General features: G+C 47.8%; 1 protein-coding gene across 1 annotated transcript; it reads left to right on the top strand.

Moving 5' to 3' along the window:
- The first annotated feature begins 1,292 nt into the window (after nt 1-1,292).
- Nucleotides 1,293-19,239, top strand: LOC119377757 (uncharacterized). Its single transcript, XM_037647099.2, has 4 exons — nt 1,293-1,451; nt 6,692-6,883; nt 7,381-7,614; nt 18,391-19,239. The coding sequence occupies exons 1-4, from the start codon at nt 1,353-1,355 to the stop codon at nt 18,580-18,582; spliced, it is 717 nt and encodes a 238-aa protein (XP_037503027.1). The 5' UTR covers nt 1,293-1,352; the 3' UTR covers nt 18,583-19,239.
- Nucleotides 19,240-26,305: the final 7,066 nt, after the last annotated feature.

A 26,305-nucleotide genomic window follows, 5' to 3' on the forward strand; every position in this document is an offset into this window, starting at 1 on the left:
CGGCGCAGTGACTAACCTACTTTTCTACTAACAAAGTCAGGGATTTCAACCCTAGCCATTCGAGCAAAGCGAGCTCGTCTAAAATTTCTTCACCAAATAATACACAAACGAGTAAAATTAGACGCTACAAAATACGTTACCTTTCATCAATCTCGTATTGCCCGCACATAAGCATCAATGCACACTAAATGAGTTCTTTTGCAGTAATGATACCTTTCGGTTTTCTTTTTTCCCGCGTGTTGTCCATGAGTGCAATAGCCTAGATGCATCCATAACTAACACTGCATCACAGTCCGATTTTGCTAAGTTATTGGAAGATGTCATACATAGTTAGAAAGATAGCTTTTGTGTAATTATGTTTTCTCAACATCCATTTGTCTTAACCTAATTCTTTGTAATGACGTTTGTTTAAAATTCCGCTTTTCTGAGGCAATTTTTTTGTTTGTTTGTTTTTCGTATTCTTTCAGTCGCATATGTTAGTTTGTTGTAAAATTCTACTGCATATTTGATTCATACTTCAGTGTTGAAGATTCCAGTTTCAGTTTATTTCAGTTTGTCGCATTTGCTTGCTATATTATAGGTTTTTGTATTTTGTCTTTCAAAAATTGCTGTATTTGCTTTTTGCCCGTTGTTTCAAACTTGCATTTATGTACAACGATATGCCCACCTGCTATGGTCTCGACATGAGACTGGCAGTATTGCATATAAATAAATAAATAAATAAATAAATAAATAAATAAATAAATAAATAAATAAATAAATAAATAAATAAATATGTGAGTACTGAGGCATACAAATGCTTGCTAGAATATAGACCCAACGGCGTCATAGATTGAAAATAAAATAAAAGAAAAGCGACCACATTTTGTTTTGTTACTCTGTGAAAAAAGTAAACAAAATAACACCCTCTTCGAAATTATGTCCAGTGTGACGTAAATGAGGTGTACCAACACGGCCACTGCATAGAAAGTAACAACGGTGCCTTTCTTCTACCCAGTGGCCGTGGCACTGTAATCCAGGTCACTTCAGCATGCCGCGTCCTCCGAAGGCCAGGGGGTCTCCGACGGGCCGTTGCGGCGCTCCCGCAGTCAAACTGGGCGTCTATTTTGAAAAAAGGCTCGTCTCAAACTTAGAAAGCGCCAAAGTTACACTCAGCAGAACGGTAAGCGAAACGGTCAGCGAGATATTCTGGGAAGTCAGGTGACGAGCTGGCGTTGTTAGGCCTCCCTTTCATTGTAGCCTTCGCGCCCCTTGGCTCGGCTCTCGCGACTCGCGCGCGGTGGGGTGGGGGAGGCATCAGTTGTGCGAGCGAGCTGCGCGCGGAGCGAGGCCTCGGAGCGGTGGCGACGGGCATGGCGTCTGCGGGCGTCGCGCGACGTTGCCTTGTGCTGGCGGCTTTGTCCTGCTGCAGCCTGGGTGCTGCCTTAGCGCTCGTCGTGTTCGGAAACGGGGTGAGCAGCAGCAACCGTGTATGCAGCGACACGGTTGCCCTCTTTCCCTTTGTCGCCGGAGTTGCGACAGTAGAGGACCGTTTGTGCATCCGCGGAGCCCCACTCCGTACGTGTTTTGTCACCTGCGCATCGTGTTCCTCAGAGGCAGAGACGCGAATACCGCCAGGGGCCAATGACGCCTCGCGCACGTGAGCATTTGATTGGAGTCGACGGCCCGCGTTGTTTCGTAAACACACGGGGCTCCATATAAACGAGGCTGACTCGAACAGCGACATGTTTGTCCCGTCCCACGGGACAGACGCACGCGCTCGCGTTCTGTGACGCGTTTCTTCATGCCCAAAGGCACTACGCGTTATGCGAGACATGTGTTGCCGTCAGGTATACGGGCTGGGATGCTCTCGAGCCAGAAGCCTTATGTCGGAGGAAATGTTACGCAGCAGAGCTCCCGCGAATAAGGCCGAGGACCAGGCTCTCGCCGAGCGTTTCTTTATAGATGTATATGCTGAGACTTTCATCCCACTCTCAACATATCCACTCGCCAGCATTTTTAAATTAGTGGTTACCAGCGCCTTTGCATATAGACCGGCTGAGGAAAAGAAAAGGCTGAGTGACGGTGCATGTCTTTGATTTAAGCAATGTTACTTCACGTATTGCAGCAGCGGTTACGTTGCAACACAGAAGTCTTTCTCGAAGGCAAAGAAGTCGTATACGTGAGAATTCTCGGACATAAGTGCTGTCTGCGTTTGGTCGTCGCCATGACGATGACCTCGTTGTTGCGACGATCGCCATTCTGCATGAGTAGCGGGTGCCCAAGCAAATGCTCTTGTAAAAGAGGTTATGATATAAGACCAGATCTTTAGTAACCACGGTAATGTTTCTGAGTACGTTGTCTATACTTCAAGCATTTCTCAACAACCTTTTTAATCAATACCATGATCAAAACCATGCTGTATGTTGAAAAAGTGCGAGCTCTGTTTATGTTCACCACTACTGACACGCATAATCTTAGAGGTTATCCTGCGCTGTTGGGCCGGTAGGACACAAGGGAGCAAAAAACTCGTAACGGTATACGATATCTGAACGAATTCTTATGTATTCAGAAGTGGTGTATTCGTGTGTGTTGCGTTTGTTCGGTGTGGTTTGCTTGTGTATGTGCGTCATTCCCAACGTCACAGCTTTTCATTTATAGCATCCACACATGGCGCGTCGCCAGGCAAACCTCTCCATAGAGTCATATTCTGGAAGAATCCTCTTGATTCGAAGATTCTTCCGCCGTGATTCCTTATCATGTCCGTTACGCGAAATGGTCTATCCTGGCTGTCATAAGGATGTGGTCTCATGCGAAGTAATGTAAAAGGGGCAAAAACCTGTACGAAGAATAAAAATAATATTAAAAACTGCCAGCACCTCGCGCCATTAAAAAAAGCATCTCGCTGTCAATTAAAAGCATATACGAATTCGGATTTCACTGAAATGCTGTAACTGCAGAAGCGCCGTTTTTTTTTCTTTTTTTTAAGTACCGTATTCACTGAAATACATGTGTCGACAGGGTACACGCGTATTTTTTTTTTGTTCTTTACCTTTGTTGGGGTGTTTTATTTTGTAGAGAAGGACGATCTTTTTGATATACCACGGCCAAAGAAACCGAACAACACCGTGCGGAGACATTACTATTGTTTTCTTTTCTTTTTTATTTTGCCTCCGGGTCGACACACGAAAGGAGGTTGTGTACGAGTTATTGAAAGCGATCTTGCCTCGACGAGCACGGTAACGAGCCGCCGAGCGAGTCGTCCTACACTTGGGCTAATAATAGCGCTATCGTTTCTTGTTCAAATAGTCTCGGAACAAGCACGAACTTAGTATACTCCGCTCGGGCCATCTTACACAGTGAGGAAGAGTGCACGCCGCGCTGAGCGCGGACAGCGGTGTTCTAAAAGCGACTAGCGTTCCGCTAAAGTGTTTCGCCTTTTCAACTACTCCGGCGAATTACCCGAAAAAGCTCTTGGTGCTTCTTGCCGCCTGTAACGCCACTCTTAAAAAAAAATGAACAAGCAACACTGGAACTTTTGCTAGCTTTAGAGCGAATGCAGTTCTTTATAAAGATGCGCGCCAGAATAGTGACAGCGTGTTTTTATTTCTTTTTTTTAGAACATGGGTGACAAAGGAAAGCTCGCACTCGTACCAAAGTTTCAAGGTGGCCGTTACCACTTAGTATATACGGCAAATAGTAAAACTGGCCAGAAAATTCTCCATTTAGCATAAATATGCACTGCCTGCTCAGACAGCAAATTAGGCAATAACAGGTCCAACGTTATTATCGGTTGACTTTTACAAGCCCCTAAAAAAAACTCAAACACGTGTGCTTTGGCCGAAAATTTCTCAACTTGTTTGTGCCGGTGCGCGGTCCGCAGCTGCCGAGTCAGCCGCTGCAAACGCACCGATCGGTCAACGCCTGACGTGAACCGTGGCGTTCAGGTGATTGACGTGGGAAGACTGCGTAATAAGGTTCGCAGGAAGAAGACAGCGGGCAGCATGCAGTGTTTACGATAACAAAAACATTGCAGTCCCATAAGTATCGGTCGACCACGGTCAATCGATGGACCGATTAATAGTAGACTATTCAATTGATCGATCAATCGATAAATAAATAAATAAATAAATAAATAAATAAATAAATAAATAAATAAATAAATAATATCACTGAGCTTCGTAAGTGTCCATTATGCAGGTATCAGGGGCGTAGCCAAGGGGGGGGTTGGGGGGGGGGTTCAAACCCCCCCCGAAATTTTTCAATTTTGCTTGCGTATATAGGCACGCACACATACAAACGCACGCACAAACCTACATAAAATATGGTTGAACCCCCCCAGAAAAAAATTTCTGGCTACGCCCCTGGCAGGTATGGCATCACAAACAACTGAGCCAAGAAAATAGTCTACGAGGTGTTGACAGAATACGTTTCTGGATACTGATACGCAGCCCTGTGGAATTCTCCCGGCTATTAAATTGTGATAAAGCGCCGCCACATTTATTTATTTATTTGCTTATAACAACTCGCGTGTCACGTTAGGCCAGCACATGCGGATAGTGAGGATATATCAATTAAATAACTCGTATCGATCGATTGATTGATTGATTGATTGATTGATTGATTGATTGATTGATTGATTGATTGATTGATTGATTGATTGATTTAACTTCACAAGGTGATACCTGGCACTATCGGAGACGTCGTAGTGGAAATCTACAAAATAATTTTGATTACTTCATGGGCCGAATTCGCAAAGCTCTCCTCTCTCATGTGCTCCTTGCATTTCGCCGGCAGCCTTAATACGCTAATAATATATAGAACGTCGCGACTGACTGTTTTAACGAGCAGTATTAGCGTAAGGGATGATATATTGCCACGCGTATTTATTGCTTTATTTTGATGTATTCGGGTTCCGCCTACAACAACTGTTAGCAACGCTCGGCGACCACGCCGCAATGTTGGGGAAGCTTCGCGATTGCTTCACATCATTCTGTTAAGATTACGCGCAGGACGCGAACAGTCGAGTTTATTCGAGAGCTTACGCGAGCACCAGCGATAACGCTGGAAGGTTCGATGACCGATGCATAAAAGACGACGCGTTCTACCGATGATCAGATTTCTCGACGGCCGACGACTGTTCTCAGTGTGCCGCGTGAATCGTTTGTACTTTGACTTTTCATTCGCCTGGCACAAGTTCTCCCAAATAAAAAAAAAGAAACGTCTGGTTTTGGCTAGTTGCGTCTACTAGGGGCTAAGAAAGAGCAAGATACATTGAGGTTTGGATAAATTGATCCCCGTACACAATAAATGTGTCTTCATTTAACTTCATTTTGCATTGTACTGCTGCAAATGATCACTTTGTTGAATGCACTACCATGTTCGACGAGTCGTTCGCACGTGCCGCTTTCCGCGAGCCAAGCCGAAAGCATACTTTTTCTTTGTTCGAAATTATTATAATGGGAAACCAAATTGCACAGTATTTCTAGCATAAAATTTTATTTTATTTATGCATAAACAGAACCTGAATGACTTCAGTATAATTGTATATTCAATTACAATTTAAGTTCGATTAATTACTATAAAACACATATATCAACGTATTATGAGATTATTTTTGTTGCAATAAAATATCGAGTGCCTTGAAATAATGTTGTGTGAGTTTGACGCATTTGCAGACAGTTCTTCATAGGTGGCGCCTGAAAGGGTTAACTTTCCATCGGAATGCTGCTGCCGCAGCGGGTAATTGATATTGCAACAGTGCAGATAACGAAATAGATGAAATGTTTACCATGCCCTCGACGTGTGTAGTCCAAGCCGAATAAACTAGCGATGAAGTAAGGACTAATAATGCAATATGGCTGAAGTCGCTCGCATGAGTGCCTGGGCTACACAAGGTCCTAGTCCATAAACTTATTAGCACGTTAACGGTGCTTTTGCCGCAACCACTCAAATGTCGAATGCTTTAGTCTTTCATACGCAAGAATGCGGACTGCAGTGCGTACATGACTCCGTGTCTGCTAGACAGCCACCGATCGCGGCAAACTACATGACTTTGCTCAATATATAACTTTGACAAATCATAGAGAGACATGGCACGCACACCTGCTTGCGACATTTCTTTCTCTGTCTCTCTCTCTCTCTCTTTCTTTTGAAGCTGCAATGACGAAATTATTTGGCCACTAGCTACTGTTAAGCAGCAGCGTCGTTTTTAGCGTCTCATACCCAACGGTATTCCGGGCATACACTTTTTACGAAAAGACTGTAAATAAACGTAGAGATGGGGTGAGATGTATACTGCTTATCAACACAGCACACGTCGTGACATAAGATGTGCCAACATGCCTTCACTTTAACCACGCACGTATGATTTTTCATGTTTGTTACTGTACCTAAGAACACCCGTCATCCAGCAGATGGTTTCGCTCTCGAGACAGAATAGTACGCAAACACGAACTGAAGTACCACGTTTGCCCTGTCGGGCTGTACTACAGTGTTCTGTAGGCAATACTATTTTAGGACCAAACGTTTATTTCGCCCCCCTCAGCTTCTCGACGATGCAATAGCAGCAAAACAACAACAAAAAAAAAAGTTGCAAACGCACGTTAAACTTGGCGCAGGGATTTTTAAATATACGAGCTCTCTTAAGTGTTCGAGCCGCGTCACCGGCGTTCCTATGGGCGCACTTTGCTGAACGGTCGCACGCACACAGGCCACCTGGGAACGCGAGCTGCCGGTGTGCGCTTCGGAGCGCTCTGCCTGCAGTCTGATCCATCGGCGTTACTGGCAGAGCCCACTCGAGATTCGTCTCTGCCGCTGCCCGCGCAAGGAGCCCTGTCCCGAGGGTTTTGAGACAGCGACAAACGGATCGGCGTTCAACGTCACCGCAAGGACTCAACTCAAGGTATGCCTCCGGTTCACGCTGAGACGCGCTATCATTTGCCGTGCACCTACCTCATCGACTGCTGTACAACCAGCCCCCCCCCCCCCCACGGCGCATATATATATATATATATATATATATATATATATATATATATATATATATATATATATATATATAGTTCATAAAAGCAATCAATCAAGGTCTTGTTCTTTATCTTGAACTCATTGTTTTCTTATCGTTCACAAACAATGAAGTTATTCCATTACAGCGAATGCCACGATACTCTTTCTCCAGCCGCCACGTCACACTGCGTTTTTGTTGCGTGGTTGCGTGATCAGTGTAAACATTTAGGATCAACACTTGTTTTGTTCAGCGGCTTTCGTATTGCTTCTTGCAAAGCTCCTCCTTAAGCAGCAGCGTCACTCCGGCAACGACACAAGACAGGTCAGAGTTTCCTTTTCCCTCTACCCAATGTTAACAAGCCTTGTCTCTTGCTCTCTCCGTTTCTCTCACAGATGTGCTCCGGCTGGCAAGCTACCCCTTGTAACGCCAGCCAGGTGTCGCTGGTAACGAAGACCATCAGAAAGATAGCACGCGTTGCGCAGGGCCAAAACGGCAAGCAAACACACGCAGAGGTGGTGTGCCGCTGCTCTGGGCAGGACTCGGGCGTCTATTACCGTCGGGCCCACGGAAACAATACGGCGGATTTGACATACTACGAACAGCGCCAGTACTTCACCTGTGAATCGGTATGTTTAACGATGGCCGTGCAGCTTTCAGGCAGAATGTTTTGACAGCTTCAGAAAGCAAGAGAAGCTCCTACAAAAGCATTTGGCTCCGTGTTCTCCGAATATGCGGGACACACAGACACGGAAAGAAGTTTCCCCCCTGATTCAGCGACAACAACAACGCCGCAATTGCGCGCCACACGCACGAACAACGATATTCGGCAACCGTGCGGAGGCGACGAAAACAGTTCACAGAACAAACACAGTATTCTGGGAACAGTGAAAATTAACAATGATCGGCGATCTGAGCCGGGATATTGCTCCGATGTCTATACTCCTTTTTCGCAGATAATCAATTATGATCCAGAAAGCCCTTCACCCACGTTATCACACAATAATAAAAACTCACAGCGTCCCTTATGCATTCGACGACTCGAAGGCGAAAGCCACTTTCTTGTTGTTCTCAGTCGATGTATTGATCCTCCCGCGCCCCCCTCCGAAAGCTCTCTGCACGCGACGGGGTTTTGCACTGCCTGCAGGATCGGAGACATTGCAAGCTTTCTGTACCTCACCTGATTTTGCCCTGCCTCCGTGATCGGCTCACCTTTGACCAAGCGACGATGTCATGTGCTGACGTCATCATGTGACGTCATGATGACGTCGTACGGTGGCGTCATCACGTGATGACGATTTTTTGCACCACTTGTGTTGATGCCGCCGACGTGAAACGCCGACGGTCAATTTTCTTGTTTGATGAGGCATCTAAGGCGTTCGCCTTAGTAATTGCTGGGTTTTTATGTGCCAAAACCGCGATATGAGCCAAGGCGTAGTGCAGAACTTCGGATTAACTTCGACCGCCTGGGGTTCTTCACGTGTACCTAAATATAAGCACACGGGTGTTCTTTTCGCCTCCATGTAAATTTCGCCTCCATTTAAATGCGACAGCCGTGGACAGCAATCGAACGCGCGCCCTCGAGCTTAGCAGCGCGACACTATACCTGCTAGGCTGCCACAGCGGTACCCACGTTTTGACTTGAATCGGTCCGCCGTCTTTTCTTTTCGTGTTCCCTGTTTTTTTCCAAACCGCATTAGCACTCCCCCTTGCGCAAAAGAGAGAGAGAGAAAAAAAAGAAGAAGTAATAATAATAATAGAATCGAATGCAGACGACTCCTTACATTATACCTGCACTGAAATCCCTTAGTCGATAAGAAAAAAAAAAGATATCTTACATGCCAAAACCAAGATCTGATTATGATACACGACGTATAGTGTGGCACTCGTGGTTAGCTTTGATTACCTGCGGTTCTTTGACGCGTACCTACATCAAAGTACCTTAGAGTTTTTGCATTTCACCCTAATGGAAATGCGTCCGCTGAGGTTAGGACTGAACCCGCGACCACAAGCTCACCTGCGCCAGCACTGCGCTACCGCGGCAGGATCCTCGCTGTCAAGGAGCCTTCGCGAGCACCGCTCAGTAGATGCACTGCAAAGGGAGTAACCACTAATTTACAGACATGTTTCAATTTAACGTGTTTCACAAGTATAGAGACAGGTTAACCACCGTTTGCACTTTACAAACCCCATTTTCTCTATAATCCAAGGTTCCCAACACGGCCGTGCATAATCAAGATGAAAATGGTGGGCGGGGGAGGGGGTTGAATCACAATGTGGTGAATGGAGAGAAACATACAGGCGAGGGCTACTTGAACATGCGTCGGGAATGAAATTTTTGCTGGGGAGGTTGTACACAGCGACGCTGGGAGAAGCGATCCAGAACTCTGCGTTCTAGACATTACGTGCCTGAATTCCCAATGTTTTGCGTTTGCGGATGTTCATTATCATTGGCCCGCCGCTAGAAACTTTTCTTCTGCAGGTAATTATAGCCTAAGAGTCCTTCGTGAAGGCAGACCTTGATATTAAAATCGAATCAGACATTGAAATCCCTCCTTTGTACCCCATGTATAAGGGCGCGCTTACTTAACTTCGAAGGGGAAACTACAAGCTCCTGAAGCTATAAAGAATAGCTGAGCCACTGTTTGGCGCGCTTTGGCCATACGTGGCCCCTTCGCCATTAAACTCTGTTCATCATCAATGGTTGAGCAAACAGCAGGTCGCGGATCCAAAACGTACAAAGGGAATAGGGTATGTACAAAGGGAGCACGATAATACAAAGGGAACATGATAATGAATTGGGCATCGTTGAGCAGATCGTGGAGTAGTATTAGGGAGACGCCTAACACACGTGTCCGCGGCAATCACCGGCATGCTGTTCCAACCAGCTATATGCAAAATAACAGGCAAAATTTTATATTCTTAATGAGACATCGAACGTTCTTGTAGCTTTTTGTATTAACTTTGTTGAAGCTAATTTGGTATAAAATACTGATGTGACAAAATAAAGCTTGTGTTGTTTGATTCGTTACTGCTACCTGCAGGATTAAACAGCGCGAGGAGATGTGAAAAAGCAGGAAACTCGCTGTTCATGTTCCGCGTATCATTGTCACTCGCACAGCTTAGTCATACTACTTAATACCGCCACAGACCACTACTATTCATTATTGCTGTCATGGGATTGTCATCGGAGCAGCACACAAGTTTGGGCTAAGGTATAGTACTGATATATAAGTGCGCTTGATTCCACCATGCAGATGATGGACGCGTGAAAAACGTATAACTCCAACAGAGCTTACTTAGAACCAATTTGTTTTTGCGGGTAAACAGACTTTGCATGATGCCACCGACTTCACTGGTACAAAATAATCACACGTTACCTATAGTATTGGCACAAGTCGTTGAATGTGCAGCGCACCGCTAGCTCCAGGTGTTAAATTTAATTCTGCCATAGCGATATCAAGGCAGAACTAATGAAACCAGCCCCCAGAAGAGCTGGGCCCGCATCAACTCACAAAAAAACATTTCAACACTAGAACTATTCGTAAGTGTAGATGCCAGGCAGTCATGATGCACAGAACAAATCAACGGAGGTGGCTGGCGAAACAGCTGAACAGAAAGCTTTGTAGATTCTTCCGGGGAGCCGCGATTTCAGAAAGCTTCTGTTTCATAAATGATACTTGCGGTATCGCGATCACAGGGCGACCATTCTTAAAAACCACTCTGGCCTATAAAATTATTTGGCCCTTTAGCCGAATTCGTGAACGTTTCTGTTCGTAAGACGCGCTTCTCATTGCCCAGCTATACCTCCGCTAATATCGTTTGCTACCACGATCGAGTGGTGCCTGCTCCTATAACCAGCTTGCACGTATAAGTATGAATTTCTTTGTAAATACAAGCCCAATTTATTTGTGCCTGCGCACAAAATCTGGAGTGGAGTCGTAGTAATGTGCACATGTTTCTGTTGAACCGCATCTTCAATGCTGCCGGCTACCCGCACAATGCGCAAGAAAATTGCACCTTTCTTGCGCCTTGTATGCAGTACGTAATTTTGACGGTGAAGATAAGAGGCTCCCCTTGCGCTATATGCCTTCGTCATTCTACATGTTGAGTGCGAGGCCGCAGCTTCGATTACTATTGCGGTGAATGTTGACGAAGGGTATAGATACTGAAGCCAGTTGAGATACTCAATTGTGAGGTTATTAGCAGCAGCTCAACGTTTCACGAAGGCTTTCAAAAAGGCGCAAGGATAAGCAATGTTCAGTGAAACACACAATATCCAGAGGTAAAATCGCAAAAATTTAGTAAATCATAGAAGAAAAACGCCCTCGACATACATTTATTTTAGTCATTATTTAGACTTTTCTTACCACTAAAATGCGTGAAGCGTCATACACGATGACCATGGCAAATATACTGAACTTTAAGCTTTATGTATGCGGACATGTTCAGGGAGCTGAACGATCAGGGAAGGCAGCGCAGAATAATCACAATCATGTCATGCATTCCTCAACCTTTACACGTTGCAAAGCTAACGTATTGGTGTGTAAGTTTTCCTAAGGTCCCAATAACGAAAAAAAAAAGTTAAGGCTGTTAAGCGGTTTATTGGACGGGACTCGGCGACAATTCGCTATGGCGACAGTCAAGGTAAGAGCACGGGCTCCGAGAGCGAGCGGCGTTTATAAGAGGACGACCCACTAGGAGCCGCTGGAGAACGCAACCGTTAAACAGTACCAATTGCTTCGCCACAATTACCCCGGGTACGAAAAGGGAGCCGTCCGGCCTCCTAACAGCTCGTCACTATTAGTGGGTCATAGTAGGCCTTGAGGCGCTCCACGTTGACTATGTCGCGCCCTCGACGGCGCATGTCCGAAGCTGGTTCGATGGGTTCGATCAAGTAGTTGACCGGGGATGTGCGCTCGACGACCCGGTATGGGCCTTCGTATTTCGGCAGCAGTTTTGAAGAGAGGCCACTTGCAGTGGTAGGGACCGAGAGCCATACGAGCGCTCCAGGGAGGAACGTAGGCTCAGAAGTGGTGGTGCCATCGCGAATGCTCTTCTGCAGCTCTTGTTCCTGCGTCGTAAATGTCTTGGCAAGCTCGCGACACTCTTCAGCAAGCCTGGCTGTGTCAGAAATAGGCGCACATTCAGATCGATCCGGCCTGTAGGGAAGGATGGTGTCGATTGTGTGCGACGGGTGCCTTCCGTACAGTAAGAAGAAGGGTGAAAAACCAGTAGTGCTCTGAGGGGCGGTATTATAGGTGACGAAGGGCAGAATGGCATCCCAATTGGTGTGATCGGCGGCGACGTACATTGACAGCACGTCGCCGAGCGTGCGGTTAAAGCGTTCGGTTAGGCCATTCGTCTGCGGGTGGTAAGCAGTAGTTTTGCGGTGAACAGCATGGCACTCTTTCAGAATGGCTTCCACGACTTCTGATAAGAAGACACGGCCTCGATCGCTGAGAAGCTCTTGGGGTGGACCGTGACGCAGTATGAATCTGTGTAGTAGGAAGGAGGCAACATCGCGCGCTGTAGCCGCTGGGAGGGCGGCGGTTTCGGCGCATCGCGTTAGATGGTCAACAGCGACGATGGCCCAGCGGTTACCAGCCGAAGTCAGAGGAAGTGGTCCATACAAATCGATGCCCACGCGCCCAAACGGACGGTTAGGGTAAGGTAATGGTTGTAGACCTGCTGGCGACACGTGCGTTGCAGGTTTTCGGCGTTGGCAATCGAGGCAGGAGCGAACGAACTTCTGCACGTAGCGGTACATCCCACGCCAGAAGTATCGTTGTCGAATGCGGTGGTAAGTTTTGGATACCCCAGAGTGCGCGCATTGCGGGTCGGAGTGGAAGGCTTCGCATATTTCAGAACGAAGACTGCGGGGTATCACTAGTAGCCACTGGCGGCCGTCGGCGTTGTAATTGCGTCGGTGCAGGAGGTCGTCACGAACGGCGAAATGGTGGGCTTGACGACGCAACGCGCGAGTGGATGGTGTTGCCGACGGATCAGTGAGCAAGTCGATCAGCGACGTGATCCATTTATCCTTGCGCTGTTCGGTAGCGATGGTGTGAACGTTGATTGAAGCAACAGCCATGTGAGGTACTGAGCAGGGGGCATTGTCGTCAGGCAAGGGGGAGCGCGAGAGGGCGTCGGCGTCAGCATGCTGGCGTCCGTTGCGGTACAGCACGCGGATGTCGTAGTCCTGCAGGCGAAGTGCCCAATGCGCGAGACGGCCTGAGGGATCCGACAGCCAGCATAGTGCATGATGGTCGGTGACGACATCAAATGGGCGACCATACAAATAAGGTCGAAACTTTGTAAGGGCCCATATGATCGCCAGGCACTCTTTTTCCGTGACTGAGTAATTGGTCTCGGCTCTGGTAAGCGTACGGCTTGCGTATGCCACGACATATTCGGGGAACCCTGGTTTGCGCTGCGCAAGGACAGCGCCGAGGCCTACACCGCTGGCGTCCGTGTGTACCTCCGTTGGGGCCGTAGGATTGTAGTGGCGTAGTATGGGAGGAGACGTCAACAAACGACGGAGCTTTGCGAACGCGTCGTCACACTCGGACGACCACGAATTTAGGGGTCCGTTACTTTCAAGGAGCTTCGTCAGCGGCGATATGATGGTGGCAAAGTTTCGTATGAAGCGTCGAAAGTACGAACACAGTCCTACGAAACTGCGCAGTTCTTTTACGGACGTAGGTTTGGGAAATTCGGCCACGGCCCGAAGCTTGGCCGGATCGGGAAGGATTCCGTCCTTGGACACGACGTAGCCGAGGATCGTCAGCTGCCGTGCTGCAAATCGGCACTTCTTCAGATTCTGTTGGAGGCCGGCGTTGCGCAAACGCGTCAAAACATGCCGCAGACGTTGGAGATGCGTGGAGAAGTCCGGAGCGAAAACCACGACGTCGTCCAGGTAACACAAGCACGTGTGCCATTTCAAGTTGCGCAGAACGGTGTCCATCATGCGCTCGAAGGTCGCGGGCGCATTACACAGACCAAACGGCATGACGTTGAACTCGTACAAGCCGTCGGGCGTGACAAAGGCTGTCTTCGGTCGAGCGTCATCCGCCATGGGTACTTGCCGGTACCCCGAGCGCAAATCAAGAGACGAAAAGAATTCGGCTCCTTGCAGGCTGTCAATTGCGTCGTCGATTCGCGGCAGCGGATAAACATCCTTGCGAGTGATCTTGTTGAGCCGTCGGTAGTCCACACGGAACCGCACGGAACCGTCCTTCTTCGCAACGAGAACAACGGGAGACGCCCATGGGCTGTCCGAGGGCCGAATAACGTCGCGTCGAAGCATATCGTCGACTTGCTCATTAATGACCCGCCGTTCTGCGGGAGACACGCGATATGGACGTTGCCGCAGTGGTGGTTGGGCGCCGGTGTCGATGCGATGCGTAACAGCGGAAGTGCGGCCGAGAGAAGTTTGCCCGACATCGAAAGAAGAACGAAATTCTTCCAGCAGGCACAGAAGTTGGGAACGCTGGACCGATGTGAGGTCGTCAGCAATGGAGGACCTAAACACATCAGCAGGTGACGAATCGGACGCGGAAACAGCACTGAGCGTACCGGAACTGGGACAGTGCGTGTCATCGGGTGCGTCCATAACTTGTGCGTCTTCGAGGGGTTCCACTCTGCCAAGACATTCCCCTCGCACCAACGTAACAATGTAGGGAGATGGGTTGTGAACAAAAATAGCGGTAATGCCCTGAGTGACCTGGACGGTCGCGAAAGGTACCAGCAAGCCTCTCCTTGTGCAAACGTGGTCAGATGGCGAAATGAGTGCAATGGTGTCGGAGAGACCGGCGCAGGCGACTGACACAGCCGTCGACGAGTTTGGAGGCACTTTGGTATCGTCTTTGACGAGTATCTTACTCGATACCGATGAAGTGTCTGCCGGCGTCAGATCTGAGAACGGGGAGAGTTCGATTTCGGCTTGTGCGCAATGAATTACGGCGTCGTGGCGGGAGAGAAAATCCCATCCCAGGATGACGTCGTGAGAGCATGCAGCAATTATAATGAACTCGACGTCGTACAGAACGTCCTGAATGACGACACGAGCTGTGCATATTGCTGTAGAATGAATACTCTGGGAGCGTGCTGTACGGAGAGACATCCCAGAAAGTGGCGTCCTCACTTTTCGTAGTAATCGGCTCAATTTTTGGTCCATAACGGATACGGCGGCTCCAGTGTCGACAAGGGCAGATGCGGGAACACCGTCGACAAACACGTCTATCACGTTCGATGGGCTTCGCTGAGGGCTTTCGCAGTTCGATAGCGTCGCAGCCTTTGCCTCCTGGACTGCGACGACTAGTTTTCCTGGTCGCGTGCGACCGGACGTGGGCGCATCGGCGACAGCGAGCGACGTCGTGGAGACGGAGAGCGCCGAGTAGATGGAGCCTGGCGTGACGTCGGCGACAGAGGCGTAGGTGGGGCGTAAAATGTGCGGTCTGACGGGCGACACGACTTGAGGCGGTTGGACGCGATTGCAGTAACGCGCCACGTGGCCGGCGTAACCGCATGCGAAGCATATGGGGCGGTTGTCAGGTGTGCGCCATCGGTTTGCTGGAGCAGGGCCCGCCCATGGCGCAGGACGTGATTGACGGGGTGGCGACTGATATGACTGCATCGTTGGCTGCAGTCGTGGCCTCTGCATGACGTCGGCGTAGGTAGCCGGCAGAGCCGCTTCGAAGGACTGATGTCTAGCGGCGGCCTCGGCGTAACTGTGGGGGGCAGCCGTAGGTATTACTGGGGACGTCCTGGCGACAACTTGGGCGTAACTGAGTGGTGCAGGAGCTGGATGGTGCTGGTGGTACTCAGGCATGACCTCCGCGATTTCCTGCTCAATCGCTCGACGGAGGGGAGGGAGAAGAGTGGTTGACGGCTGTTGAACGTACTGAGGTTGAGCAAAGTCCAGCAGAGAGAACTGGCGCGCAATTTCCTCGCGCACGAATGACTTCACCTCTGCGAGCAAGGCGGAGTGGTCGGATATGGTCGACAAGCCAGCGAGCTCGGCGCCGCGGGATGGAGAGCGACGGGTCATCGACCGCTGCCGGCGCAGCTCCTCGTAGCTCTGGCAGAACGTGATGACCTCGGCCACTGTGCTGGGGTTTTTGGCGAGCAGCATCGTAAAGGCATCGTCGTCGATGCCTTTCATAATGTGCCTCATCTTGTCAGATTCCGACATGGTGGCGTCGGCTTTCTTACACAAATCGAGGATGTCTTCAATGTAGTTGGTAAAGGTTTCGCCGGCCTGCTGAGCTCGTTCTCGCAAACGCTGTTCGGCCTGCAGCTTACGAACGGCAGGGCGGCCAAACACGTTGATGATGGCGGTCTTGAAGTCGGACCACGTTGTAAAATCGGATGCGTGGTTGTTGTACCACAGGCCGGCCACACCCGCGAGGTAGACAACCAAGTTGGCCAGTTTTCCCGCCTCGTCCCATTTATTGGGGACGCTCACGCGTTCATAGATCGCGAGCCAGTCCTCCACGTCGGTCCCATCTGCGCCAGTGAAGACTGGGGGGTCGCGGATACGAGGGACACCGGGACATGAGGTCGGTGTAGGCGGAGGCGTCTGCTGGGCGGCGTCTTGAGGCATGGTAGCTGGTAGGGTACGGGATCGAAGCTCCAGAGGCATCGAATGGGAGCACAGCACTCTCCACCAATTTGTTAAGCGGTTTATTGGACGGGACTCGGCGACAATTCGCTATAGCGACAGTCAAGGTAAGAGCACGGGCTCCGAGAGCGAGCGGCGTTTATAAGAGGACGACCCACTAGGAGCCGCTGGAGAACGCAACCGTTAAACAGTACCGATTGCTTCGCCACAAGGCAATATTTTGAGCTTTTGCTTACGTTCCGCTGCCACCTTCATTGCCTGTCTCGTGTTGCACGCCGGACACACGTACGTTTTCGGACCATTCCCACAGGATAAATCATGCGGAAATCCTATAGTTTTTGAACACGAATGAGATTTCAGAAACTGATTCCAACGAGCAGGAAAAGAAAAACTGTGCTGCGCATGATCTTCGAGATGATCGGAGGTGCGCGTCACCTGTTATCATTCTCATGGCATGGCAGTTTTAAGCCTAAGAATTGTCATGCCGTGAGAATAATAAAGCAAAACTGCCTTGAGTGCATGACGTATGCGGAAGTTTTAGCACGCGTGCCTAAACCCATTTTAATTACTCAAGTACACGTAACACTGTCAAATTTTCTCATTACACAAAAGTTGAACTATTTGAGACACAGTGTGTTGCCTTTAAAATAAAAATCATACCTTAATACTCATAGGCAACATAGTCATTATTTAGGCCAGCTAGTCTTTCATAAACTTGTAAATTAACAAACTTAAAAAAAAAAAAGAAGACGTGAGAGCGATTATACAGAAGCCAAATTCACGAAGCTTTTCGTTCGCAAGTGCGTTTTTCCGTGGGCCGGCCGCCTTCAGTGGTAATACGTTCTGCATAAAGAATGGCTGGAATATTCTCATGCGACCAATTCTACCGTAATAGCTTTTTGTGAGTATGGGCCCTGCTCTGTAAACTGCGCAACAAAAACTGGTATCACAGTAATGCAACAGCACGTAAAGAGAGCCCTTCAAAAGTCCGTGTAAATAAAAAACAGATACATGTAAACTGCACAGAATAACGATATGTTAATTTCTAACGGTACTTGCTTTTTTAAGTAACAACTTCGTATCCACTCCGTTGACTGGTTCATTATAGCAGGAGTTCTTGTATGTATGTATGTATGTATGTATGTATGTATGTATGTATGTATGTATGTATGTATGTATGTGTGTATGTATGTATGTATGGCCCGCCACGGTGGGTGGTCTAGTGGTTATGACGCTCGACTGCTGACCCGAAGGTCGCGGGATCGAATCCCGGCCGCGGCGGCTGCATTTTCGATGGAGGCGAAAATGTTTGAGGTCCGTGTACTTGAATTTATGAGCACGTTAAAGAACCCCAGGTGGTCGAAATTTCTGGAGCCCTCCAACGGCGTCTCAATCATATCGTGGTTTTGGGACGTTAAACCCCAGATATTATTAGTATGTATGTATGTATGTATGTACTTTCTAGGAGATACACGTGTATACTTTGATTAAGTATTTATATATGCTCTCATAATTTTGTCCTACAGGCTTGGCTTGTCTAAGCACTTTCTTTACCTTCCCAGTTCACAGTGTTGTTGCTCTGCTCAGATGCTATAGGAGAGCGGGCGTTTTAGTGTGGCTAACCTTCCCCGGGCTTTCGCTGTTACATAACAACACGATCACAACAATGGGACCCACTTTGTGTGCTTTCTTTTACGTATTTTCAAGAAGTTCGGTGCACGACACCGAACGTTGTCATTTGTTATCACTTATCGCAACTGGCTTCACACCATCTGCGCAGCTGCGTGAGTGCAAGCCGGGAGAGCCGTGCGGACACGTCACACGTGACTACTACGCCACGTACAAGGCGTGCAACTGCCCGGCCCATCACTTGTGCACAGTGCCTCTGAACTTCAGTGACCGCAAGGTTGTCAACGTGCGGGAAGCTTTGTACGAAGGAACTGCGTACCTGGCGCTGTGCCTACCCAAGTAGAAAGAAAAGAAGAAGCCAAGGATCTCAGTCGCAAAGGCTTCCGACCACATCCTGTGTACGCAGCTGAATTAGCGACTATTACGCGCGTTGCGTAATAGTCAGCAAGCGAAAGACTTTACGACGTAAGGAAGCGCGCCGCATCGCATGCAGTCACTGCCCCAATGCAGTGGTTTACGTCTCGAGGATTTTTCAATGTGGTCGGGGTTCATTGAAGAGTCAATGTTTGATCTGTGCACTGCAGATTTTTCTCCAGTTTCACTTGGCTTGTAAGGTATTTATTTCGCCTTATAGGACGTTCCGAAAGCCTGAACCACTCGAGCAATGTTACGGAGCTTCTTAAAGTGCGCCTGACTGCACGCGTCGTCACGAATGATCTCTTTGTAGTTCACACGATCTGTTCCGTCTTCATTGTGCGGAAATTATGTGATAACTTCCCGCAAACTCAAAATTCCTTTCCGTTTTCATACTGTGTTTAGTTGTATAGAGATATTTTCTTGATATGCATATAATGTGCCGCACGAGGAGTCGACAGCGTGGAGGAGTTCGGGAGAGGAAAGGATGCGGGTGAGCGCATCAGCGCTGACAGCTCGTACAACAATCCGTTTGTAAATAAAGTTCGACTGATCTCTCTGTATTTTTCTGTTTGCCGTGTAGAAAGCGAATCCAGTGTGCCCGGTATTGTTTCCCATGCATGCATTGGTATCAGTGATGTACTTTCGGAGAGCCCTGTGTCCAGCGCACTATGTCGCGAACTATATCGCGAGGTGCTCCCGAAACAATAGACAGTTATAGTTTAACGGGTTTAACGGAATAGCAGGCTTACCGGATTAGCGGGTCGAAGTGCGCATGCGCAGTACCGTAAACAACCCGTAGCGTTTACCGTAGCGTGTTTGCGTGGTTAACGTAGTGTACGTAAAACATGGCGGAGGTTTTCGACGCCTGCTTCGAACTGAATTTAGCGTTGATTCGGACGGATCCACTTCTTTCGTAGCAAACGACTGTGCGAAATGGCTTCGCTTGCCTTCAGGTAGCTTCGACGACACGGTATAACGGAAAACTTAGCGTAGTTTTTGAGATCGCTTCCAATTTCGAACGTCCCTAGGCCTATCTAGAAGATCTGTGTAAACAAGTCTGCAACCTGAAAATTTTCGCTCTTGGTGCTTAGTTCATATTTATTTACTTTTATTTTCACTAAAAAGAGGAGTAATATTGCTGCGTGCGGGGATACAGGCGAGCATTCTCTGTTTTGTTCTTTTCACTTTTTTTAACGCATTCACCATTCGCTAGGTGTGCCACCGTCCTGCCTTGGGCGCGTAAACGCTATCCCGCTAAACTAAAACACGCTTTCCGCAACCAACGTTTGCGGCACGGTAACGCTATTCCCTTAACCCCCGCTATCACGCTAACGCTAAACTATAACTGTCTAGTTATAGTTTAGCGTTAGCGTGTAGTCTCGCCCATGGGACGTCCGAGGTTGGGAGCATGGTGCAAGCTTTAACAGGTCAAATTCCGTACAGCCGACCCACGCTTGACCAGCCAAGATGCGAAATCGATAGAAAGGTAGTGACGCTGGTGACGCCACTCTGCAAGTTGCCGCACTAGCACTCCATGACGCCACCGATTTTCACAGCGTCATGTCTTGCTAACTTTTTATCGATTGAAAAGGATCGAATTGCGGTTTAAAGAAACAAGAGACAGGCTGGCAAGTTTTCGGGACTTTTTGTGAACTAACGCAGCCAAGAGCAAAGAAAAAAAATGTTGCAGTGGCTTAGCTCGGCTATGCCAGGATAACGTAGCGTTAGCAAAGGTTCAGCTGATTATTCTTAGCTTTCCTGATTGTCTAGGATTAGCTTGATTATCATGCTTACTGCTGATCCAATGACACACACACGGTACACGTATCATGTGGCACATGCATATTTATTTTGCCCGGCAACTACTTCGGGATCCGATGAGTTAAGCTTCTCCGCTCTTCTGCGCCGTTGAGCAGTATTTGCGCTCTCCTCCATGGCTATACCACAGTGGCAAACGCCAGTCAGAGGCGCTATCAAGCGGCTCCAGCGCAATGTCAGACGGTGACTGCACAGCGAAGGCGAATAGCTGCGCGCGCCGGCGCCAATACGTCTGCCACGGCTGCGACGTCACTCCCCTGGAAAGCGCAGACCGGCGGCGGCGAGTCGCGCGCGGCGGCGGCGGAGTGCACGGAAGGTGCCGGCTCCGGTGCGTGACATCACTAATCAGCGGCGTCGGACCTGAAACGTCCGACGCCGCTGTTTATCACTGGGTTAATCCCGATGGTTCATTAGAGTATTTCTCAATTATTGGTTACGTGTGTCCACAAACCTTAATTGGTGTTTATCGCCCGTGTGTTCCCAGCTCAACCGCCCTCTTTGTTGATGCAGCTAAATACTGGAAGAAGGACGCGTATGTCGTCACAGTCGTCAATGCCAAGGGATCACTAGTTAACGCGGCCACGGTGGTCACCGGCTTCACTCACGAAGCCGAGGAACTGGCTATCGCGGTAGCTCTGCAAGAACGAAGAAGGGACGTCACCATCTTTTCAGACTCACGAACTGCCACCAGGTCATTTTCATCCGGCTTCGTCTCCGCCGCAGCCGCAAGCATTGTTAATAAGACGACTGCTGAGGCTAACGCAGGGGAAGATCCTCTAACGCACATCATATGGTTCCCGGCCCACATGGGTAACATCTCATCCTCCCCAACCAGGGGCGTAGCCAGAAATTTTTTTCGGGGGGGGGGGTCCAACCATACTTTGTGTATGTTCGTGCGTGCGTTTGTATGTGCGCGTGCATATATACGCAAGCAAAACTGAAAAATTTCGGGGGGGGGGGGGGGTTTGAACCCCCCAACCCCCCCCCCCCTTGGCTACGCCCCTGTCCCCAACCGGCAACCCTAACGAGAGGGCTCACCAGCTAGCGCGTGAACTAGCTACCCGCGGCGGTGACCGGCCATCTCAGACGGGACGGGAACGGGGATGTATGGACTTCAAGGATCCATTAATATCATTCCACGAGATCACCTCAGCTCACAAACTAGGGCGCAGGCTCTTCCCCCTCCACACCCTAAATTGAATAAAGCGCAAGCGGTCACACTACGACAACTACAGACAAACACGTACATCACTCCAGCCATGGTAAACAGAATCGATCCAGACTTTTCATCTCACTGTCAACACTGTAATCACGAGCACTGCAATTTCGAACACATGCTCTGGCTGTGCCCCTTTAATTCGGGGTCAGGATTATCAGACAAACCCGCCTGGGAGGCTGCCATGCGCAGCATGGAACTCAACGAGCAACTCCTGGCAGTCCAGAGGGCCCGGGACATCGCCGAGAGGCTCCAGCTTCCGGCACCTTCCTGGGTGGAGCCACCTGGCTGAGCTAGCGGGACCTCCAGTCGCGTTCAGCTTCTGCCACTTTTGGACCACAATAAAGTTCTCACTCACTCACTCTCTTCAATTTTAATTGTGATGAGTGGGGAGTAGTGGGTCTTGCGCAATTTCTGACACACACACACACACACACACACACACACACACACACACACACACACACGCACACACACACACACACACACACACACACACACACACACACACACACACACACACACACACACACACACACACACACACTCCTTTCTCTCTACCTCTGTCTCTCTCTCTGTGTGGATTGGAGACGTCGTGCTGCAGCGGTCACTCGCACGATCTACACAGTTCGTGAGGTTTTCTTCGAACTGCATCACGCAACCGCATGTGCGCTTCAACGTAAAAAAAAGAACGAAAGAAGAAACGCTGGTTGACTGATTTCGTGGTGCAAAAGTTAATACTACTAAGTTCTTTGAGCAAGAACAACGGTACTCGCGAACCCGTTGTTTCACGTCCGCCGTAGGAAATTGACGCAGACGGCGACAAAGGCTCGAAAGAAAGCCGTGTAGTGAACGGGGACAAAAAAAAAGAAAAGAAAGAAAGAAAACGAAAAAGAAACATTGCACAAGGACTCTGCTTGGAGAACTAGTGAGGATGATAGTGTAGTACTAGAGTACAATTTCCAAGCAATATTATTTAGTTAGTTTCATTTGATATTGTGCTGATATCATCCCTTCCCAGGTAGCACACATGGTCTAGAAAACGTTTTTTTAGGGATAAATGGGATAAAACGGATTCTAAACCAATTTTGACGTTTTAAAAACGTCACAGAAAATCCGTATTATATACGTTTTTGATAACGTCTAGAAAACGCATTTTTTAAGACCATTTTGGTCTGAAACGTATATTTCATGACGTTTGTTCGATTCTAAACCAATTTCGACGTTTTAAAAACGTCACAGAAAATCCGTATTATATCCGTTTTTGATAACGTCTAGAAAAGGCATTTTTTTAGACCATTTTGGTATGGAACGTATATTTCAAGACGTTTGTTCGATCCTAAACCGATTTCGACGTTTCAAAAACGTCTTGTTCGTGACGTCTAGAAGACGCACTTTATAAGACGTTTTGTCGCCCAGCAGCGGACTGCGCGCCACTTGGCCCATGCATGCATGGGCATGCATGAACCACCGCGAATTGAAATTTGAACTCGGGCCTGCGCACGCCATCTCTCATTGCGATAAAGAAAGTAACGCGCAAAAGGATAAAGGCGTATGGTGTCTACATTGCATCAGCAATAATGAAGACTTCAAAGTTCGTTAACCAGTAAACTTTACGTAATTTACTGGAATTTACTCGTAGCGATAACCGTCTAACATCCGCACGAAGGCGTTAGCGCTGACTGTATCCATCCGCGCGGCCGTTGCTTCTGCAATGTCGTTAAACTCGCCGATTTCGCATGGGCGGTCGAGCTCACCGGTCATGCACTCTTTTGCTATATTTCGTGCTTGTGTCGTGGTTCGTGGAGGCTATAAACGCAGCTGTGAAGAAACTATACTTCGCTGCGTGTTAAACTTGTGGACCCGAATGCAAGTATGTCTGTGTGGAGCGACTGTTACGCTGACTGACGGTTAGAGTCCCGTAAGATTCTCTGCGGAAAACTTCACTCATCAGCCTGCGCGCGGGACGCTCTCGCAACTTCCTTTCTTCTATGCGCGAGGGACGGGCGTGGTTACTTTGATGTGCCATTAGTTTTCTGTGGATTTGCGGATACTGTAAACCACGGGTTTCCGTCATTTTTGAAGGTAAGTTCATTTTTACTGCATTTGCGCTCAGTATTTGAGAACTATGGCAAATGAAAAGTGTGTTTCATTGCATCACGGGCTGCATGTGCGACATGTTTCAGCAGTACGTTACTGCTGAATTTATTCAGCATACATGATAAAGCTGTCTAAGCGTAAATGCACGTCATGTTTCCGTTCATGCTCGAACGAACATGAGCGAAAACCATATTTGTATTTGTTAACCTAATTTCAGTAAAATGACTGTCTTTTCTTGGCCGCTTGATGAGGTAGTTTCAAGATACACATTAGCTTAAGCTACGTGTGCCGCGTAAGAAGCAGTTTTATAATAGAGTACGCAAAGATAGCGTTCGTTGGGCGCCTTTGCTATTTCCGCCACTTAACGTCAGTACGCAAGAGGATGGCGTACGACGCATGCGGAGTAGCCAGTTTTACAATGGGATACGCAGATAGCGTTTGTTGCGTACGTAGCGTATAATGCATGCGCAATGGTGATGAACGAACGCAAAGCTTCGCGCACCCAATTTTAAAACTGCATTGTTGGAAGTTACGGCATGTGCCATCTGTTTTATTGTGTCACTGAAGTTTGTGGATGAGAGAATCTTTGCAGCGACATCGTACTTATTCATGGTTTCTTCCACAGTACTAGCTGCATGTAACGAGAGGCTGGTCACGCTTTTCCGTTAGTTGCGAATTTCTGAGGGCATGGGAGTCAAAGACGCGTTTCACGGGGAGGAGTTCGGCATTTTTTCTCAGTGCTGCCTTGACTATCTCGATGCACTTTCGGAATTGTGATTTATGTTTCCCCTACTCTGTTAACCTCCTCCTTTCTCAGTAAAGCCTGCAGTTCTTAGCAGAACCAAGAGGTTCTCTTGCGCGTCTTTTGTGCCTGGTTAAATATAGCAGGCTTGCTCTCTGTCGCCGTACGGTGTTATCGAGTTTTCATCTTTTCACACTGTCCTATTTTAGGTATAATAGCAAATAATGAAATGATCTTTTCTCCTATTTATTGCAGATGGTACTTGCCCTAGATGTTTAGAAACAAAGACTACACCAACTAAATTATTACTTTCTTCTTTTTGATGGGCTGACTGGCAGGTTTTAGTGTGAAAAAAGATGGATGTCAAGAGATTGACATTTTCCTCTTTTCCTTGGAAACTTTCAAAAACAAAAGGTCACAGTTTGTAAAGCAGTTAACTTTTTTGAGCGTCTTTGTTTGTCGGCATCTTCAAGAAACCGCACCAGGGCTATTGTGCTAAAATATATTTGACGTGGAACGCTGCCCCATGCTGCTAATGGCACAACAACTTTCGTGTGCATGCTATTTGTAGTGTTCTTTGCAGACTTCCGAATGTGCCTAGTGATTTCCATCAAGTACCTGTTATGAAGCCATGTGTTCAGACTGACTTGCCACACATTGTGATATTTTGACACTGAGCAATGTGATGCACTAAGTCCAATACCCTGATCTGCCTCTGACAATCCTGAGTTTACAGCTGTGTGCTTATTGAGTAAAAAATGGGGAAGAGTCCCAATTTCTTTAGCTGATGTGTCTTATCATAATATCAATTTGTTCTTTTAGCCTGACATTTTCTAATACTGGGCATCATAAAAGAAAGATGTTTTTTTTTTATCAGGCTGGTATTTTCATATTGCTAATTTTTATTTATTCATTGAAGTAAGTGGCTCATTCATTGTAATTTTTGTGGTCGTTTCGATTAGTTTTCTGTTCATACATTTTGTTTTCGCGTTACAGTTGGTTTAGTTGTACTTTTTGTTATATGTCGCTGTAATTTTCAGTGTTCATATTTTCTGCTAGCCATGGCACATTTAAGCTTAACTGTGTGCTCTCTAGGGATGTCAGACCATAATTTCTGTGATAAGTTTTGTACGCTGCATTTCGAAGCCTGAAACCGTTACTTCTTTAGTGGGCCCCGTTTGAAACACGTATGCTGCATCCACAAATATTGTTAGCTAACGTCTAAAATGGCGCCTTTTGTTCCCAACGCCTATCTTACTTCTGTAATGATGCCAGAGCTTTTTACAACATTTTTTTTTTTCAGTGAGAAATGTTCCAACAGAGGCATGTTGTAAGAACGTTCCTAAAAGTTTCATTTTGTGAGCAATGCACATCACCAACAGTGATTTTGCAAGCAATTTACGTTCTTTTTTCATTGCGCATTCTTGGCTGGGTGGGCCAAATATTATTTTGCAGTTTTGTTTTGTTATTAGTGATTTCAACACATTGGAGTCGATTTCCACTAACTGTGGTCTTAAGTAGCGCTACTGAACGATTGTTTTGAAACGAGATACACACCAGGTGCTTGATGCATGCCTCCTTTCCTGCTTAGAATGCTGTGTTGGAGCAAGATGGCGAGTTGGGCCTGTTGGTTTACGTTCATGTTTGGAAAATTAGGTTGAAGCACACTGAAAAAAAAAAAAAAACGTGGACAGTAGAAGTGGACAGGAGTAAGCGCTGTCCTGTCCACTTCTACTGTCCACGTCTTTTTGTTGTGATGCTGTGCTGGCTGTG

The sequence above is a fragment of the Rhipicephalus sanguineus genome, chromosome 1 (genome assembly GCF_013339695.2).
Source record: "Rhipicephalus sanguineus isolate Rsan-2018 chromosome 1, BIME_Rsan_1.4, whole genome shotgun sequence".
NCBI classification, from domain to species: Eukaryota; Metazoa; Arthropoda; class Arachnida; order Ixodida; family Ixodidae; genus Rhipicephalus; species Rhipicephalus sanguineus.